Source organism: Parasteatoda tepidariorum, chromosome 6 (genome assembly GCF_982258835.1).
Source record: "Parasteatoda tepidariorum strain Cologne lab strain chromosome 6, Ptep-v5.0, whole genome shotgun sequence".
Lineage (NCBI taxonomy): Eukaryota > Metazoa > Arthropoda > Arachnida > Araneae > Theridiidae > Parasteatoda > Parasteatoda tepidariorum.
In genome coordinates this window covers 32,561,362-32,583,108 of record NC_141760.1, presented here as the reverse complement: position 1 = coordinate 32,583,108, position 21,747 = coordinate 32,561,362, and the positions used below count along the sequence as shown (strand labels likewise).

The window sequence follows — 21,747 nt, the reverse complement described above, 5'->3', positions numbered from 1 at the left end:
CATTAACTTTTTATTGAAGTGAAAATTCATATATTCTTATAAACTTTTGCTTTGGGAAATTGAAAATATGATAGGTGCAATTTAGGGAGACCAGGTGAACTAAACTAGAAAAATACTCTCTTAAGTTTATAGAAAAAAAAAGAATTAAATATTAACTGTTAACATTTTAATCTGTTCTGTTATACTTTGTTTTTATTACACAATTATTGGAAATATTTCTAAATAAATGTCTCTTGGAAATTATTAATTTCATTGTACGAATTTGGTACTCATTTGATTGTTAAAACATTTTAATAGTTAAATTAATTAGAGAGTTGGCTTTGACAGAGAATTGCCTAATTTTATTGTATTTATATATTTTTAATGTAAAAAAATCTTATTTTAACTTGTATATATTTCACTTTAAATTCATAATTCATTTTGTTGCAGTTCTACAATTTGAATTTAATATAATTTTAATTGTATATATTTTTAAATTTCAAATCCTTGAAAATATTTAGGCTTTTTTTATTAATATTATTTCTATCACTGTCTGAAAATTTTTGTTCTAAGTGTCTATCTCGATTTACAATCCTACTCACAAAAAGGAAATTAATTTTAATTTTTTTACTCTTTCAGGCTAGCAGGTGGGCACTTATATGCACATTGTGCCGAGAAAGAGTAGGCGCTTGCATACAGTGTTCAGTAAGTGAATGTCCTTTACAATTTCTGTTTGTATGTATATCAACTGAATCAGTTTTGAACATGTTAAACTGAATGTTTTTTTCTTAAACATTTTATTGTTATTATTATCTTTTAGTGTATGCTGATATTAAAAATTTGATTTATATTTTTGATTTATGAACAGTGTTTTTTTTGTTTATGCTTACATAAATGCTGACAATAAAATGAAATTGATCATTTTTTTTAATAAGAGGTATAAGATTTTTTCATCATAGCATGCATCCAAAAGTGTATATAACAATTAAACTCAGTTTTAAAGTATTTCATATTTTTGTTAACAGTTCTGAATTATTCGCTGCAAATAGAGTAAAAAGATGTAAATGAAGTATATTTTAGTTTTTCTATTGAAAAATGTACAATCATTTGTACAAGTTTGTTTGTTTATGTTATTTAATTAGTTTTGAATATGTCTTTTTTACCTTTTAATAAATAAGTTAGAATTATATAAAATAAAAGTTTTTAAATAAATTTTTAAACTTATGAAGTTTTCCCTCACTTGCAACTTTTACCTATTACAAATGCAAAAAAACTTTTTTTCTCTTTGAAATACCGATACTTTTACTGATCATCTTTTATCTTTTAAAAATAACATTTGTATGGTTATTTCTATATCAGAAGTTATCCTTTTAAATGGGTTTTCTTATTTAGCAAGAAAGTTTGAAACTCATAGAGTTTCTTATTGGAGAAGAGTTTCTTCTTATTGAATCTTATTTGAGATTTATATCATTTCCTCATTCATAGCGTTTAAAAATCTATCAGATTGATGGCATTTTTATCTGTGTTAAACCAGTGTACAATTTCTAAGAACATGTTCTGAAAAAAAAGTTACTGCTAATTGAGTGAAGTTTCTCACTATGTAAAATAGTTGGTGCATGTATTCGTCAGTGCGTGCATAGTAAAGTAAATATTTATTTGTTATGTTTATTTCAGGTGAAACAGTGCAAAGTAGCCTATCATGTTACATGTGCCATTGAAAATGGTTTAGAAATGGAAATGAAAACTACACCTATCGATTCAAGTGAGCAAGGTGTAAAAATGCAGGTATATACCTTTTCAATCGTTCGTGAATAATTGTCATGATAATACTTTACATTTAGTATAAATCTTCTTACTTATAATAAAATTTTATTTTATAGTCATTTTGTTTCAAGCATGGCAAGAATGATGCGTCTCCTGAAAAATCTTCTATTAAAATATCAAAAAAGAAGAGGAGAAAGAAAGAAGGTGATGGTGATAAAGCACCTGAAAATGAAGTTGATGAGCATAATGCCAGGTTGCAAAAGTAAGTTTCAGTGTTGGATATATTTATAAATATCTTCCTTGTGTATTGTACATTTGTCAGTCATCAAACAATTGTACAATCCGAGAACAATATCCTGTTTTGCAGGGTGCATAGCGTTTTTAAAAAGTGCTTAAGGGTGCTTATTTCCGTTTTTGAAAACCCTTAAAGGTGCTTTTTACATTGGGTGTTTTTAAAAAGTGCTTAATTTTCCCCTTTTCAAAATGAGATTTTTTTCATTGCTATGTTGATTTCGTATGTTGACGCAGTCCACATTTTTCTATTCAACGTTTTCATAATTAGTTCAACCCCAATCTATTTTTGCGTATAGTCTGTCCGTAGCGTATGAAAACGTTTTTTTGACATGACGTATAAAACAAGATAAAACCGTCGATTGTCAAAAACTTTCTAACCCTGCCTAATTGCGATTTTTTTAAAGTGCTTAAAAATGTTTTTTGAGTGCTTGAAAAAAGCTTAAAAGGTGCTTATTTTTTGTTGAATACTTTGGCTACTCTCCCTGTTTTATATTTTAGGAATATATACTTCAGGAATATTTCAGAAAGTTCTTATTCATTTTTGCCTGCTATGGGTTAAAAAACTTTTCTAAGTAAAGCATTTGTTTTGATTTACATTTAGTGTAACATACAAAATTTGTGAATAAATTATTGGAAAGGGTGAGCAAGTTTTGTCTTTTAGAAAGTTGCCTTTCATACCTCTATGAACACCTTCAGTTGTGCAGCATAAGTCAATTAGAGTGAAGAAATGTTTTGAAATCCTGTAGAATAAAATATGTGGGTTCATTAAATCCTCATCCATAAAGAAATAAGTGTCATCCCTTAACTTTTGAAAATATTGCTTGCTATCTACGGTCTCTTTACAATAAAAATTAGTTCTTGCACAGTTTTCTGACTTTTCACTTACACAATAGTAAGCTAGGTTGTATAATTGATGCTAGACTTTATCCTGTGATAATTCCTTTGCATTTAATTACTAACTACCGGATTTTAAAACTTGCAAACATGATATTTGAAGTTTAAAATAAGAAAATTTGTTATTTGTCTTCCTGGTCTTAGAAATAAGTTTCTATTAGATATTGATCTAATAGAAACTTATCTATCTTTAAAATTATAACTATTTTCTCTTGCACAATTTGCTGACTTTTCACTGACACAATAGTGAACTAGGTTGTATAATTGATGCTAGATTAATTACAGTAATAACTCCTTGGTAGGTTTCATCTCTAACTACCGAGTTTTAACACTTGGAAACATGGTATTTGAAGTTTAAAATAAGAAAATTGGTTATTTATCTTCTTAGCTGTAGAAATAAATTTTTACTACCTATTGACCTCTTTAAAATTATAAGTATATTTTCTTGCACAATTTGCTGACTTTTCACTGACACAATAGTGAACTAGGTTGTATAATTGATGCTAGATTAATTCCAGTGATAACTCCTTGGTAGGTTTCATCTCTAACTACTGAGTTTTAACACTTGGAAACATGATATTTGGTACACTGATAGAATTTACAACCAAAAGAAATAAATTTCAAAATATGAGAATTTGTTGTTTGTTTTTCTTCACTATAAAAAAATTATCTGCTGAACCTGGATCTCCTTAAAATTAAGCTCAAGGCTTGCACAATTTGCTGACTTTTCATTGACTCAATAGTGAACTAGGTTGTATAATTGATGCTAGATTAATTCCAGTGATAACTCCTTGCTAGGTTTCATCTCTAACTACTGAGTTTTAACACTTGGAAACATGATATTTAATGTTTAAAATAGGAAAATTGGTTATTTGTCTTCTTAGCCTTATAAATAAATTTATACTTGATATTGATCTCGTTAGAATTCTCAGTATATTTTCTTGCACAATTTGCTGGCTTTTCACTTACATAATAGTGAACTAGGTTGTATAATCGATGCTACTCCTTGGTAGGTTTCATCTCTAACTACTGAGTTTTAACACTTGGAAACATGATATTTGAAGTTTAAAATAAGAAAATTGGTTATTTATCTTCTTAGCTGTAGAAATAAATTTTTACTACCTATTGACCTCTTTAAAATTATAAGTATATTTTCTTGCACAATTTGCTGACTTTTCACTGACACAATAGTGAACTAGGTTGTATAATTGATGCTAGATTAATTCCAGTGATAACTCCTTGGTAGGTTTCATCTCTAACTACTGAGTTTTAACACTGGGAAACATGATATTTGAAGTTTAAAATAAGAAAATTAGTTTTTTGTCTTCTTAGCCTTATAAAAAAATTCTCCGCATATTTTCTTGCACAATTTGCTGACTTTTCACCTACATAATAGTGAACTAGGTTGTATAATTGATGCTAGGTTGTATAATGATGCTATAAATGCTTTCTTCAAAACATTTCCTTGTTAATTCCAGTGATAACTCCTTGGTAGGTTTCATCTCTAACTACTGAGTTTTAACACTTGGAAACATGATATTTGAAGTTTAAAATAAGAAAATTGGTTATTTGTCTATTTAGCCTTATAAATATATTTATGCTTGATATTGATCTCGTTAGAGTTATAAGCATGTTTTCTTGCACAATTTGCTGACTTTTCACTTACATAATACTGAACTAGGTTGTATAATTGATGCTAGATTAATTCCAGTGATAACTCCTTGGTAGGTTTCATCTCTAACTACTGAGTTTTAACACTTGGAAACATGATATTTGGTACACTGATAGAATTTACAACCAAAAGAAATAAATTTCAAAATATGAGAATTTGTTGTTTGTTTTCTTCACTATAAAAAATTATCTGCTGAACCTGGATCTCCTTAAAATTAAGCTCAAGACTTGCACAATTTGCTGACTTTTCATTGACTCAATAGTGAACTAGGTTGTATAATTGATGCTAGATTAATTCCAGTGATAACTCTTTGGTAGGTTTCATCTCTAACTACTGAGTTTTAACACTTGGAAACATGATATTTGAAGTTTAAAATAAGAAAATTGGTTGTTTGTCTTCTTAGCCTTATAAATAAATTTCTTCTTAATATTGATCTCGTTAAAATTCTCAGCATATTTTCTCGCACAATTTGCTGACTTTTCACCTACATAATAGTGAACTAGGTTGTATAATTGATGCTAGATTAATTCCAGTGATAACTCCTTGGTAGGTTTCATCTCTAACTACTGAGTTTTAACACTTGGAAACATGATATTTGAAGTTTAAAATAAGAAAATGGGTTATTTGTCTTCTTAGCCTTATAAATATATTTATGCTTGATATTGATCTCGTTAGAGTTATAAGCATGTTTTCTTGCACAATTTGCTGACTTTTCACTTACATAATACTGAACTAGGTTGTATAATTAATGCTAGATTAATTCCAGTGATAACTTCTTGGTAGGTTTCATCTCTAACTACTGAGTTTTAACACTTGGAAACATGATATTTGGTACACTGATAGAATTTACAACCAAAAGAAATAAATTTCAAAATATGAGAATTTGTTATTTGTTTTCTTCATTATAAATTAATTATCTGCTGAACCTGGATGTCCTTGAAATTAAACTCAAGGCTTGCACAATTTGCTGACTTTTCACTGACACAATAGTGAACTAGGTTGTATAATTGATGCTAGATTAATTCCAGTGATAACTCCTTGGTAGGTTTCATCTCTAACTACTGAGTTTTAACACTGGGAAACATGATATTTGAAGTTTAAAATAAGAAAATTAGTTTTTTGTCTTCTTAGCCTTATAAAAAAATTCTCCGCATATTTTCTTGCACAATTTGCTGACTTTTCACCTACATAATAGTGAACTAGGTTGTATAATTGATGCTAGGTTGTATAATGATGCTATAAATGCTTTCTTCAAAACATTTCCTTGTTAATTCCAGTGATAACTCCTTGGTAGGGTTCATCTCTAACTACTGAGTTTTAACACTTGGAAACATGATATTTGAAGTTTAAAATAAGAAAATTGGTTATTTGTCTATTTAGCCTTATAAATATATTTATGCTTGATATTGATCTCGTTAGAGTTATAAGCATGTTTTCTTGCACAATTTGCTGACTTTTCACTTACATAATACTGAACTAGGTTGTATAATTGATGCTAGATTAATTCCAGTGATAACTCCTTGGTAGGTTTCATCTCTAACTACTGAGTTTTAACACTTGGAAACATGATATTTGGTACACTGATAGAATTTACAACCAAAAGAAATAAATTTCAAAATATGAGAATTTGTTGTTTGTTTTCTTCACTATAAAAAATTATCTGCTGAACCTGGATCTCCTTAAAATTAAGCTCAAGACTTGCACAATTTGCTGACTTTTCATTGACTCAATAGTGAACTAGGTTGTATAATTGATGCTAGATTAATTCCAGTGATAACTCTTTGGTAGGTTTCATCTCTAACTACTGAGTTTTAACACTTGGAAACATGATATTTGAAGTTTAAAATAAGAAAATTGGTTGTTTGTCTTCTTAGCCTTATAAATAAATTTCTTCTTAATATTGATCTCGTTAAAATTCTCAGCATATTTTCTCGCACAATTTGCTGACTTTTCACCTACATAATAGTGAACTAGGTTGTATAATTGATGCTAGATTAATTCCAGTGATAACTCCTTGGTAGGTTTCATCTCTAACTACTGAGTTTTAACACTTGGAAACATGATATTTGAAGTTTAAAATAAGAAAATGGGTTATTTGTCTTCTTAGCCTTATAAATATATTTATGCTTGATATTGATCTCGTTAGAGTTATAAGCATGTTTTCTTGCACAATTTGCTGACTTTTCACTTACATAATACTGAACTAGGTTGTATAATTAATGCTAGATTAATTCCAGTGATAACTTCTTGGTAGGTTTCATCTCTAACTACTGAGTTTTAACACTTGGAAACATGATATTTGGCACACTGATAGAATTTACAACCAAAAGAAATAAATTTCAAAATATGAGAATTTGTTGTTTGTTTTCTTCACTATAAAAAAATTATCTGCTGAACCTGGATCTCCTTAAAATTAAGCTCAAGGCTTGCACAATTTGCTGACTTTTCATTGACTCAATAGTGAACTAGGTTGTATAATTGATGCTAGATTAATTCCAGTGATAACTCCTTGGTAGGTTTCATCTCTAACTACTGAGTTTTAATACTTGGAAACATGATATTTGAAGTTTAAAATAAGAAAATTGGTTATTTATCTTCTTAGCTGTAGAAATAAATTTTTACTTCCTATTGACCTCTTTAAAATTATAAGTATATTTTCTTGCACAATTTGCTGACTTTTCACTGACACAATAGTGAACTAGGTTGTATAATTGATGCTAGATTAATTCCAGTGATAACTCCTTGGTAGGTTTCATCTCTAACTACTGAGTTTTAACACTTAGAAACATGATATTTGAAGTTTAAAATAAGAAAATTGGTTGTTTGTCTTCTTAGCCTTATAAATAAATTTCTTCTTAATATTGATCTCGTTAAAATTCTCAGCATATTTTCTCGCACAATTTGCTGACTTTTCACCTACATAATAGTGAACTAGGTTGTATAATTGATGCTAGATTAATTCCAGTGATAACTCCTTGGTAGGTTTCATCTCTAACTACTGAGTTTTAACACTTGGAAACATGATATTTGAAGTTTAAAATAAGAAAATGGGTTATTTGTCTTCTTAGCCTTATAAATATATTTATGCTTGATATTGATCTCGTTAGAGTTATAAGCATGTTTTCTTGCACAATTTGCTGACTTTTCACTTACATAATACTGAACTAGGTTGTATAATTGATGCTAGATTAATTCCAGTGATAACCAGGTTTCATCTCTAACTACTGAGTTTTAACACTTGGAAACATGATATTTGGTACACTGATAGAATTTACAACCAAAAGAAATAAATTTCAAAATATGAGAATTTGTTGTTTGTTTTCTTCACTATAAAAAAATTATCTGCTGAACCTGGATCTCCTTAAAATTAAGCTCAAGGCTTGCACAATTTGCTGACTTTTCATTGACTCAATAGTGAACTAGGTTGTATAATTGATGCTAGATTAATTCCAGTGATAACTCCTTGGTAGGTTTCATCTCTAACTACTGAGTTTTAATACTTGGAAACATGATATTTGAAGTTTAAAATAAGAAAATTGGTTATTTATCTTCTTAGCTGTAGAAATAAATTTTTACTTCCTATTGACCTCTTTAAAATTATAAGTATATTTTCTTGCACAATTTGCTGACTTTTCACTGACACAATAGTGAACTAGGTTGTATAATTGATGCTAGATTAATTCCAGTGATAACTCCTTGGTAGGTTTCATCTCTAACTACTGAGTTTTAACACTTAGAAACATGATATTTGAAGTTTAAAATAAGAAAATTGGTTGTTTGTCTTCTTAGCCTTATAAATAAATTTCTTCTTAATATTGATCTCGTTAAAATTCTCAGCATATTTTCTCGCACAATTTGCTGACTTTTCACCTACATAATAGTGAACTAGGTTGTATAATTGATCAGGGAAGACATTTACGCGCTATAGCGCGTAAAATACGCAAAAAATTGAAATCGGACGCAAAAAAATGATCGCTACGCGTCCCGCGGGACGCGTAAATTTTTGAAGAAAGTTTATAAATTTCCCGACTTTTTAATCTTTGATATCGAAACATTTTAATAAAATCGAAAAATTGGGACGCAAAAAATAAATCTGTATGCATCCTCGGTATAAAAAAAAAAAAAAACCCTGTCTCCAGAGTTAGACCAACACATGTTAGACACACAGGTGGGAAACCAGTTCTATGACTCAAAATGTTGACCATTATAGCACTTAGAGGAGATATTAGGGTAGAGAGAGCTAGTCTATTGTTTGGGCTCTGAAAACTTGTTCCAAGATGGGGGTTTCCATTTTGGCGAAAAATTCATAGCTGGCGGTCGCATCGTACAGGAATATTTTCAAGAGTACTAAAGATTTTTTCTCTCTTTTATTTTATTTTGAATGCTTTCCCAATTTTATTCGTGATTGTAAAAGATAAGCTTTCAAATAAAAATACATTATAGGATGTGTGCTACATTTAGTTATTTACTTTTAATTTCTTAATCTTAAAAAGCTAATAACATATTATTTAAGTATGACTTTGCCAGACAATGAAATAAAAATAATGATTTAAACGATAGTTAAAAAAGGCACTAGCATAAATATTAAAACCCGGAACAAGGCAAAATCAACGGAATTCAAAAAAAAAAAAAAAAAAAAACCTAATGATAAAATTTATGAATAGAAAGAATTAATTTATTGAGTGCGAAATTTATCGCGAAAAGAAAAAAAATCAAACATAGTGGAATCAGAAAAACAAAACTGTAATCTGCTTCATAAAATAATCCTATGTTTAAATTAATAAACAATTCTCCTCTTATTTTATTTTTTTTTTTGTTGATAAAAACAACATTTTTAATTACTGCAGATGTGATTCCACACCAAGAAAAACCGCAACCAATTGATACCGCACTTCCAAAGAATGAGAATTTATTCAAAAGAAAAAGATTTTATTTTTATTAGTTGATGTCAAATAAATATATTTTTCTTTTTCTGTTCACTGATATGCATGCAATGCATTTTCCCCACCCCCCTCGTAAATCAAGCAGAAAACGAAATCAGCATGCCACACCCTTGAGTTTGATTGACGGCCTAAAGGAAAAAATAAAACATTCCTCCCTTCCCTGCCTTCAAGGTCACAGAGGAAATGACGTTTCTCTGGATAAACGGGGAAAAAAATTTTCCCCTTCCTTACATTTTCCTCTACTCAACTTCAAGGATGAGTCCAAATTCCGCTTTTTTCGTTCTAGTTTAAAATGGTGGAAAAATCGAGCAAAATTTTTCCCGGTTTTCTGGATACCGGATAAATGGTTCTCTACTGTATTTGTTTAAAAATTTATGTAAAGGACCCATTTTTTTTCAAAAGGACCCAGTTTTTTAAAAGTCATGGGTCCCAGGGACCCGGGATTTTGAAAGCCTAGTGTCTTCCCTGTTGATGCTAGATTAATTCCAGTGATAACTCCTTGGTAGGTTTCATCTCTAACTACTGAGTTTTAACACTTGGAAACATGATATTTGAAGTTTAAAATAAGAAAATGGGTTATTTGTCTTCTTAGCCTTATAAATATATTTATGCTTGATATTGATCTCGTTAGAGTTATAAGCATGTTTTCTTGCACAATTTGCTGACTTTTCACTTACATAATACTGAACTAGGTTGTATAATTGATGCTAGATTAATTCCAGTGATAACTTCTTGGTAGGTTTCATCTCTAACTACTGAGTTTTAACACTTGGAAACATGATATTTGGTACACTGATAGAATTTACAACCAAAAGAAATAAATTTCAAAATATGAGAATTTGTTGTTTGTTTTCTTCACTATAAAAAAATTATCTGCTGAACCTGGATCTCCTTAAAATTAAGCTCAAGGCTTGCACAATTTGCTGACTTTTCATTGACTCAATAGTGAACTAGGTTGTATAATTGATGCTAGATTAATTCCAGTGATAACTCCTTGGTAGGTTTCATCTCTAACTACTGAGTTTTAATACTTGGAAACATGATATTTGAAGTTTAAAATAAGAAAATTGGTTATTTATCTTCTTAGCTGTAGAAATAAATTTTTACTTCCTATTGACCTCTTTAAAATTATAAGTATATTTTCTTGCACAATTTGCTGACTTTTCACTGACACAATAGTGAACTAGGTTGTATAATTGATGCTAGATTAATTCCAGTGATAACTCCTTGGTAGGTTTCATCTCTAACTACTGAGTTTTAACACTTAGAAACATGATATTTGAAGTTTAAAATAAGAAAATTGGTTGTTTGTCTTCTTAGCCTTATAAATAAATTTCTTCTTAATATTGATCTCGTTAAAATTCTCAGCATATTTTCTCGCACAATTTGCTGACTTTTCACCTACATAATAGTGAACTAGGTTGTATAATTGATGCTAGATTAATTCCAGTGATAACTCCTTGGTAGGTTTCATCTCTAACTACTGAGTTTTAACACTTGGAAACATGATATTTGAAGTTTAAAATAAGAAAATGGGTTATTTGTCTTCTTAGCCTTATAAATATATTTATGCTTGATATTGATCTCGTTAGAGTTATAAGCATGTTTTCTTGCACAATTTGCTGACTTTTCACTTACATAATACTGAACTAGGTTGTATAATTGATGCTAGATTAATTCCAGTGATAACTTCTTGGTAGGTTTCATCTCTAACTACTGAGTTTTAACACTTGGAAACATGATATTTGGTACACTGATAGAATTTACAACCAAAAGAAATAAATTTCAAAATATGAGAATTTGTTGTTTGTTTTCTTCACTATAAAAAAATTATCTGCTGAACCTGGATCTCCTTAAAATTAAGCTCAAGGCTTGCACAATTTGCTGACTTTTCATTGACTCAATAGTGAACTAGGTTGTATAATTGATGCTAGATTAATTCCAGTGATAACTCCTTGGTAGGTTTCATCTCTAACTACTGAGTTTTAATACTTGGAAACATGATATTTGAAGTTTAAAATAAGAAAATTGGTTATTTATCTTCTTAGCTGTAGAAATAAATTTTTACTTCCTATTGACCTCTTTAAAATTATAAGTATATTTTCTTGCACAATTTGCTGACTTTTCACTGACACAATAGTGAACTAGGTTGTATAATTGATGCTAGATTAATTCCAGTGATAACTCCTTGGTAGGTTTCATCTCTAACTACTGAGTTTTAACACTTAGAATCATGATATTTGAAGTTTAAAATAAGAAAATTGGTTGTTTGTCTTCTTAGCCTTATAAATAAATTTCTTCTTAATATTGATCTCGTTAAAATTCTCAGCATATTTTCTCGCACAATTTGCTGACTTTTCACCTACATAATAGTGAACTAGGTTGTATTATTGATGCTAGATTAATTCCAGTGATAACTCCTTGGTAGGTTTCATCTCTAACTACTGAGTTTTAACACTTGGAAACATGATATTTGAAGTTTAAAATAAGAAAATTGGTTATTTGTCTTCTTAGCCTTATAAATAAATTTCTACTTGATATTGATCTCGTTAGAGTTATAAGCATGTTTTCTTGCACAATTTGCTGACTTTTCACTTACATAATACTGAACTAGGTTGTATAATTGATGCTAGATTAATTCCAGTGATAACTCCTTGGTAGGTTTCATCTCTAACTACTGAGTTTTAACACTTGGAAACATGATATTTGATACGCTGATAGAATTTACAATCAAAAGAGATAAATTTCAAAATATGAGAATTTGTTATTTGTTTTCTTCATTATAAATTAATTATCTGCTGAACCTGGATCTCCTTAAAATTAAACTCAAGGCTTGCACAATTTGCTGACTTTTCACTTACACAATAGTGAACTAGGTTGTATAATTGATGCTAGATTAATTCCAGTGATAACTCCTTGGTAGGTTTCATCTCTGACTACTGAGTTTTAACACTGGGAAACATGATATTTGAAGTTTAAAATAAGAAAATTACTTTTTTGTCTTCTTAGCCTTATAAGAAATATCTACTTGATATTGATCTCGTTAAAATTCTCCGCATATTTTCTTGCACAATTTGCTGACTTTTCACTGACACAATAGTGATCTAGGTTGTATAATTGATGCTAGATTAATTCCAGTGATAACTCCTTGGTAGGTTTCATCTATAACTACTGAGTTTTAACACTGGGAAACATGATATTTGAAGTTTAAAATAAGAAAATTAGTTTTTTGTCTTCTTAGCCTTATAAAAAAATTTCTACTTGATATTGATCTCGTTAAAATTCTCCGCATATTTTCTTGCACAATTTGCTGACTTTTCACCTACATAATAGTGAACTAAGTTGCATAATTGATGCTAGATTAATTCCAGTGATAACTCCTTGGTAGGTTTCATCTCTAACTACTGAGTTTTAACACTTGGAAACATGATATTTGAAGTTTAAAATAAGAAAATTGGTTATTTGTCTTCTTAGCCTTATAAATAAATTTATACTTGATATTGATCTCGTTAGAGTTATAAGCATGTTTTCTTGCACAATTTGCTGACTTTTCACTTACATAATACTGAACTAGGTTGTATAATTGATGCTAGATTAATTCCAGTGATAACTCCTTGGTAGGTTTCATCTCTAACTACTGAGTTTTAGCACTTGGAAACATGATATTTGGTACACTGATAGAATTTACAATCAAAAGAAATAAATTTCAAAATATGAGAATTTGTTATTTGTTTTCTTCATTATAAATTAATTATCTGCTGAACCTGGATGTCCTTGAAATTAAACTCAAGGCTTGCACAATTTGCTGACTTTTCACTGACACAATAGTGAACTAGGTTGTATAATTGATGCTAGATTAATTCCAGTGATAACTCCTTGGTAGGTTTCATCTCTAACTACTGAGTTTTAATACTGGGAAACATGATATTTGAAGTTTAAAATAAGAAAATTACTTTTTTGTCTTCTTAGCCTTATAAAAAAATATCTACTTGATATTGATCTCGTTAAAATTCTCCGCATATTTTCTTGCACAATTTGCTGACTTTTCACTGACACAATAGTGAACTAGGTTGTATAATTGATGCTAGATTAATTCCAGTGATAACTCCTTGGTAGGTTTCATCTCTAACTACTGAGTTTTAACACTTGGAAACATTATATTTGAAGTTTAAAATAAGAAAATTGGTTATTTGTCTTCGTAGCCTTATAAAAAAATTTCTACTTGATATTGATCTCGTTAAAATTCTCAGCATATTTTCTTGCACAATTAGCTGACTTTTCACTTACATAATAGTGAACTAGGTTGTATAATTGATGCTAGATTAATTCCAGTGATAACTCCTTGGTAGGTTTCATCTCTAACTGCTGAGTTTTAACACTTGGAAACATGATATTTGGTACACTGATAGAATTTACAATCAAAAGAAATAAATTTCATAATATGAGAATTTGTTATTTGTTTTCTTCATTATAAATTAATTATCTGCCGAACCTGGATGTCCTTAAAATTAAACTCAAGGCTTGCACAATTTGCTGACTTTTCACTGACACAATAGTGAACTAGGTTGTATAATTGATGCTAGATTAATTCCAGTGATAACTCCTTGGTAGGTTTCATCTCTAACTACTGAGTTTTAACACTTGGAAACATGATATTTGGTACACTGATAGAATTTACAATCAAAAGAAATAAATTTCAAAATATGAGAATTTGTTATTTGTTTTCTTCATTATAAATTAATTATCTGCTGAACCTGGATGTCCTTGAAATTAAACTCAAGGCTTGCACAATTTGCTGACTTTTCACTGACACAATAGTGAACTAGGTTGTATAATTGATGCTAGATTAATTCCAGTGATAACTCCTTGGTAGGTTTCATCTCTGACTACTGAGTTTTAACACTGGGAAACATGATATTTGAAGTTTAAAATAAGAAAATTACTTTTTTGTCTTCTTAGCCTTATAAGAAATATCTACTTGATATTGATCTCGTTAAAATTCTCCGCATATTTTCTTGCACAATTTGCTGACTTTTCACTGACACAATAGTGATCTAGGTTGTATAATTGATGCTAGATTAATTCCAGTGATAACTCCTTGGTAGGTTTCATCTATAACTACTGAGTTTTAACACTGGGAAACATGATATTTGAAGTTTAAAATAAGAAAATTAGTTTTTTGTCTTCTTAGCCTTATAAAATAATTTCTACTTGATATTGATCTTGTTAAAATTCTCCGCATATTTTCTTGCACAATTTGCTGACTTTTCACCTACATAATAGTGAACTAAGTTGCATAATTGATGCTAGATTAATTCCAGTGATAACTCCTTGGTAGGTTTCATCTCTAACTACTGAGTTTTAACACTTGGAAACATGATATTTGAAGTTTAAAATAAGAAAATTGGTTATTTGTCTTCTTAGCCTTATAAATAAATTTATACTTGATATTGATCTCGTTAGAGTTATAAGCATGTTTTCTTGCACAATTTGCTGACTTTTCACTTACATAATACTGAACTAGGTTGTATAATTGATGCTAGATTAATTCCAGTGATAACTCCTTGGTAGGTTTCATCTCTAACTACTGAGTTTTAACACTTGGAAACATGATATTTGGTACACTGATAGAATTTACAATCAAAAGAAATAAATTTCAAAATATGAGAATTTGTTATTTGTTTTCTTCATTATAAATTAATTATCTGCTGAACCTGGATGTCCTTGAAATTAAACTCAAGGCTTGCACAATTTGCTGACTTTTCACTGACACAATAGTGAACTAGGTTGTATAATTGATGCTAGATTAATTCCAGTGATAACTCCTTGGTAGGTTTCATCTCTAACTACTGAGTTTTAATACTGGGAAACATGATATTTGAAGTTTAAAATAAGAAAATTACTTTTTTGTCTTCTTAGCCTTATAAAAAAATATCTACTTGATATTGATCTCGTTAAAATTCTCCGCATATTTTCTTGCACAATTTGCTGACTTTTCACTGACACAATAGTGAACTAGGTTGTATAATTGATGCTAGATTAATTCCAGTGATAACTCCTTGGTAGGTTTCATCTCTAACTACTGAGTTTTAACACTTGGAAACATTATATTTGAAGTTTAAAATAAGAAAATTGGTTATTTGTCTTCGTAGCCTTATAAAAAAATTTCTACTTGATATTGATCTCGTTAAAATTCTCAGCATATTTTCTTGCTCAATTTGCTGACTTTTCACTTACATAATAGTGAACTAGGTTGTATAATTGATGCTAGATTAATTCCAGTGATAACTCCTTCGTAGGTTTCATCTCTAACTGCTGAGTTTTAACACTTGGAAACATGATATTTGGTACACTGATAGAATTTACAATCAAAAGAAATAAATTTCAAAATATGAGAATTTGTTATTTGTTTTCTTCATTATAAATTAATTATCTGCCGAACCTGGATGTCCTTAAAATTAAACTCAAGGCTTGCACAATTTGCTGACTTTTCACTGACACAATAGTGAACTAGGTTGTATGATTGATGCTAGATTAATTCCAGTGATAACTCCTTGGTAGGTTTCATCTCTAACTACTGAGTTTTAACACTTGGAAACATGATATTTGGTACACTGATATAATTTACAACCACAGGAAATAAATTTGAAAATATGAGAATTTGTTTTTTGTTTTCTTCATTATAAAATAATTATCTGCTGAACCTGGATCTTTTTCAAATTAAACTCAAGGCTTTCGCAATTTGCTGACTTTTCACTGACACAATAGTGAACTATGTTGTATAATTGATTTTAGATTAATTCCAGTGATAACTCCTTGGTAGGTTTCATCACTAACTACTGAGTTCTAACACTTGGAAACGTGATATTTGAAGTTTAAAATAAGAAACTTGGTTATTTGTCTTCTTAGCCGTAGAAATAAATTTCTACTACCTATTGATCTCTTTAAAATTATAAGTATATTTTCTTGCGCAATTTGCTGACTTTTCACTTGCACAATAGTGATCTAGGTTGTATAATTGATGCTAGATTAATTCCAGTGATAACTCCTTGGTAGGTTTAATCTCTAACTACTGATTTTCAACACTTGGTAACATGACATTTGGTACACTGATAGAATTTGCCACCGAAAGAAATAAATTGCAAAATATGAGAATTAGTTATTTGTTTTCTTCATTATAAAATACTTATCTGCTGAACCTGGATCTCCTTAAAATTAAACTCAAGGCTTGCACAATTTGCTGACTTTTCACTTACATAATAGTGAACTAGGTTGTATTATTGATGCTAGATTAATTCCAGTGATAACTCCTTGGTAGGTTTCATCTCTAACTACTGAATTTTAACACTTGGAAACATGATATTTGGTACACTGATAGAATTTACAACCAAACGAAGTAAATTTCAGAATATGAGAATTTGTTATTTGTTTTCTTCATTATAAAATAATTTTCTGCTGAACCTGGATCTCCTTAAAATTAAACTCAAGGCTTGCGCAATTAGCTGACTTTTCTCTGACACAATTGTAAACTAGGTTGTATAATTGATGCTAGATCAGGGCTCGAAAAAACTCAGAAATTTTACCTGTCCCAGAGGACGGATTGTCCAACAATGTACCCATCCTCCTTTGAAACTAACCCGTCGCTTCTCAATAAATAAAAATATAGTTTTCTCTTATTTATTACTAACATTTATTTAAATTGCTCAATGAATTAGTAGTTACTAGGATTGCAAATTCTAGGATAACATTATACAGTAATGAAAGAAATACTAGGTATTTCTTAATACTAGATCTTTAAACCTAGTATTTCTTTAATGAAATAATTAATTTTTTTAATGAAATAATTTAAATAATAAAGGTTAACTTATCTGTCTATTATCATGTCAATTTTTGCGATGGTACTGCGTTTTTTAAATGAATCAGATACGACGTTTGCCAGTTCCACAATCAAGTCAATGATTTACAAAGGTTTCTGCACAGAAATCTGAAAGAGGCTTTCCATTTAGGTGGATGTTCATAATTGCGGTTGACGCTTGTTGTTTAAGACCAGTATGTAATGTGTTTTTTTTTTTTTTTTTTTTTTGTAAGTTCGTTGTTGAAAAGCCCCTTTCAACCGCTGCAGTACTCCAAGACAGAGAAAACATCCATTCCACCATGAGCAGTGTGTTGCTGTATTTCGAGATTAAGAGATTCATTTTAGAAGTGAGGAGCTAGACTCTTGTAAGATAACAAAAATTGAAAATATATCACGAACATTAACGGGAAAATGGCCATCCGCGCGGACTTTGGATTCGAGAAATTTGTTGTCCGCGGGGTATTTTTGACCGCCGAGGACGGGTGGTTTTTCGAGCCCTGTGCTAGATTAATTCCAGTGATAACTCCGTGGTAGGTTTCATCTCTAACTACTGAGTTTTAACGCTTGGTAACATGATATTCGATACACCGACAGAATTTGTGCCCTCAAAAAAATTTCTTTTAAAATTAGGAAAAGTTGTTTTTTGTGTTAATTTACTTTAAAAAAGTATTGATTTCCTCTTCTTGACCAGGAGGTTTTATCAGGTTTAATGTAAGAAGCACTATGTATTACCTCTAGTTTGACTGTTATTTATGAAGACTCTGTATGCACTATACTAGGTTTCTGGATTCTCAGATGTTTTACTTCATTTCCATTCAGGTATCAGTCTTGTCACAACTTTGAATTGGTTCTAGCCAAATTGCCCTTACTTTGACTACAACTGTTTGCCGCTGGTTTAAACTTTAGTTAATTGTCAGAAGCTGTCAGACTCAATTTTTCTTCTAAAGCTTTCAGGGAATCTTTATAGCACTGTTAATTTGATTTGTAAAATTGTAATCATAACTTTTTTTCTTCATTGCTTGTTTTAAATGCTTATTAATTTATTTATTGCAGAATTCGTTCACTTGAAGCTGAATTTTATAATTACGTTAGCATTAAAGAAACAGTTGAAGTTACCAAAGTGGAATATGATATAGTAACTTATTTGTACTACTATTGGCTCTTAAAAAGAAAAGTGAGAAATTTTTAATTACTTATTAATTTATATATTGTATATTGTGTTTTATGCAGAATTTCCAATGATCTTAGATAGTAAATGTTTCCTCTGCTTTCGTACATAAACATACTAATTGAATCCATGATAGAATAAAGTTCTATTTATAAGTACAGGGAACCCTAATTAGTGATTTCAGCGGTATGCTTAAAGTAGTTTGTTGACCCCTTACTTTGTAGTATTGTTTAATTCTAATTAAATTACTCTTTTTTCATTTTTAATAAATCCTGAACTACAATTGTCAAAACCTTGCTTAATTGTAATAAAAATTTCATTGAAAATTAAAAATTTAGAAGTTTTTAAGTTCTTAAATTCAGAGGTTGCACGTTGTTGACCATTTTTGAGATGTATCCATTCCCCGGGTTGCAGGTAGAGTTCTAGGACAGTGGTTCCTAATTTTGTATGGCTTCATAACTTTAAATGATCAAGCATCTTTTTAAGGTAACTCTAAGTTAATAAATGCAATTGTTATAATACTAACCAGTTTAATAACTACAAATTATTTTGATCATATTTAATGTGAAGAATGACATTCATTAAGTCATCTTTTTGTCAATAATAAATAGACCTAGAATTATAAGTTTTATGACGAATTGTTGAATTCACAAGCTTGGAGTGACATTTAGTCTAGTTCTGAATTTGTTTTTTGTGTATGCATAAGCTTAAAGCAAATTAAGTGCACTGAATTATAGCTCTAAAAAAGAACTTTTATAAATGCTGAGAATGATTATCAGAGAAACATAACTCTTTATTCTAGGAAATGATCATTTTATATTAATTGAAAAGTTCGATACAAAATAATAATTTAATTTTTTAGAAGTGCATATCTTTCTCATAATCTATTAAATATATTGTTATAAAAAAAATATTTTTAAAAAAATTTGCAATTTTTTTTTTAAAATTTTACTTAACTATCTTTATTATTCCAAAATATCAAATTAAAGATGGTTTGTTGTTTGAAATTATTAAATATAACGTCAGGTTTCAAAAATCATTACTGGTTTAAAAAATTTAAACTCTGTATGCCTTTCATGGAATTCCAGGATTCTACGGTACATTGTTTGGGAACCGTTGCTCTAAGATAAAGCGAAACAAAATTTTTTACACTGAATTTCAAAAGTTGCAGAAGTACACTCCTTGCTTATGTTTAGTATAAGTTCCTAAATCAGTGTTGTATAATTTAGAATTTTTTATAATTATGACTTTTAGTATTTTAGAATTTTTTTTTTTTTTTTTTTTTTTTTTTTTTGAATTTATAATTTTTGATTTTTGTATAAAAAGATTATTTCCATAGAAATATATAAATTGTGAATTGAATGATTAATAAAATGCATTGTGTTTTGTTATTTTACTCTAGGCACAGTTCAATAAACCTCTTTTAATCACTAAATGTGATGAAGCTAACCTTTTAATCAAACAACATGAGAATCTTCTTTATTCTCGGCTTAAAATGTTTGTTCATCTGCGCCAAGATCTAGAAAGGGTAATATTTTTTATTTCTACTCTCATTCCATTAATTATTATAGTAGTTTAACAACAAAATAAGTTCAAAGTTTTTTTATTTTAATTATTTTCTTATGATGTATATTATCATTATTTAACATGTTTGTATAAGTTAAGTCATAAACCACTTGCATTCTGTGTTTTTATTTATATATATATTAAACTGTATATTTTATGCTTTGACATAATTGAATTGTATATTTACATAGTTAATATGCAGCAGTTTATATTTATTTTTTTCATCATAAAGTGATTAGCTGTAAATAATTTTTTTTATCTTGCATGTTTTTGCCCAATAATTGCTGTTTGTTTAATGTGATTTTTTTCTCCTATTATCAATCAAGAATAATTTTGTCTGTGGGTAGTATTTTAAAAATACTTTATTTTGTGAAAACAATTGTAATTTATATAAATCATATTTAAAATATGTTATTTCCTTTGTTATTTATTAATTTTTTTGAATAACCAACCTCAGCAAGTTTGTTCCTCAGAGGTCTGACACATAAATATTAGGTTCGAAAATTGGTTTGTACTACAAAAAAGAAGGAAAAGTTTTTTTCCTCGACTGTTCATTTTTTCTATTAAAATCTCATTCCGCTGTTGATATTTTGCAGCAGCTATCTTAGCTACAAACAATTAAATTATGTTCATAATATTTAATGTTTTAATCCAAAACTTTATGTAAGTTTTAAGTAGAATGTGCAAGCACAATTTTTTTTATAAGAAAGTGCTTATTTTTTTTATCATAAGTGCTTCAAAAATTGTTTTGGTAATACAATTGAAGTTTTTAAAAAGTTTTTCAGTTACGAGTTTACCCACTATGATGAGATAAATTACAGATAAAATATCCTTCAATCATGATTTATATGTCACTTCAATTTTCAACCACCTCTGAGGTGGTATTCATCTTTATCTATGTTTCTTTTATTCCTGGGTAGCTGGAGAGTCTTATTTAGTATACAAGCAATTTGGATGAAAATAAACTTAAAATTTGCAAAGTGTGGGTCAGACGAGAAAAAATATGCTAAGTTTAATTTTTTTTGTGAAAAAAAGCCTTTTTTTTAAAAAAAATTTTGTTAGTTACAGTTACTATATTTGCTTATAAACTATCCTCAGTTATCAAAAATTTTGGAGTCATTAATTTTAATTACACTTTCTTATCTGTATAGATTTTTTTAATTGTTTTAAAAGAACGCTTGTTTGAATCAGACCAAATCATATAGTAAGAAATTTAAATATAAACTCCCAGAAAATGCACCGGGATAATATAAACAGTATCATTATAATTTAAAATTCTTTATAAAATATAGCTGTTTAACTATATGCATTTTCAATTTGTCCATTGAATATTCTTTCACGCTTGTTATTTTTCATGTTGTTCAACTTTTAAAATAAGTTTTGAACTGTAAAACTAGTGTTACTAAACAAATTATTTGCTTCAAATCTTATAAATTAATTGGACTACTTACTTATCACTGATGGTAGAGAGAGGGAGAAAAGTTATTTACTCATTTTATTTTAATTTCGAAGATTTATTTGTTAAAACTCAATTATAAAAAATAAAGTTGTTTGTTGAAAAGATAAACCAAAATGTTGACATTGTTTTTAAAAATTTTATCAAAATATATAA

The 21,747-nt window shown here is 28.9% G+C and overlaps 1 protein-coding gene across 4 annotated transcripts in view; it reads left to right on the top strand.

The window, feature by feature from the left end:
* Positions 1 to 21,747, top strand: part of LOC107453120 (uncharacterized) — a 45,142-nt gene that overhangs the window by 17,922 nt on the left and 5,473 nt on the right. For all 4 annotated transcript variants that reach the window (XM_016069812.5, XM_043046225.3, XM_087165607.1 and 1 more), the window contains exons 12-16: positions 619 to 684; positions 1,654 to 1,764; positions 1,860 to 2,005; positions 18,455 to 18,575; positions 19,972 to 20,097. In XM_016069812.5, the coding sequence (XP_015925298.2) occupies positions 619 to 684; positions 1,654 to 1,764; positions 1,860 to 2,005; positions 18,455 to 18,575; positions 19,972 to 20,097 (570 nt within the window). The remainder of the gene's footprint in view (positions 1 to 618; positions 685 to 1,653; positions 1,765 to 1,859; positions 2,006 to 18,454; positions 18,576 to 19,971; positions 20,098 to 21,747) is intronic.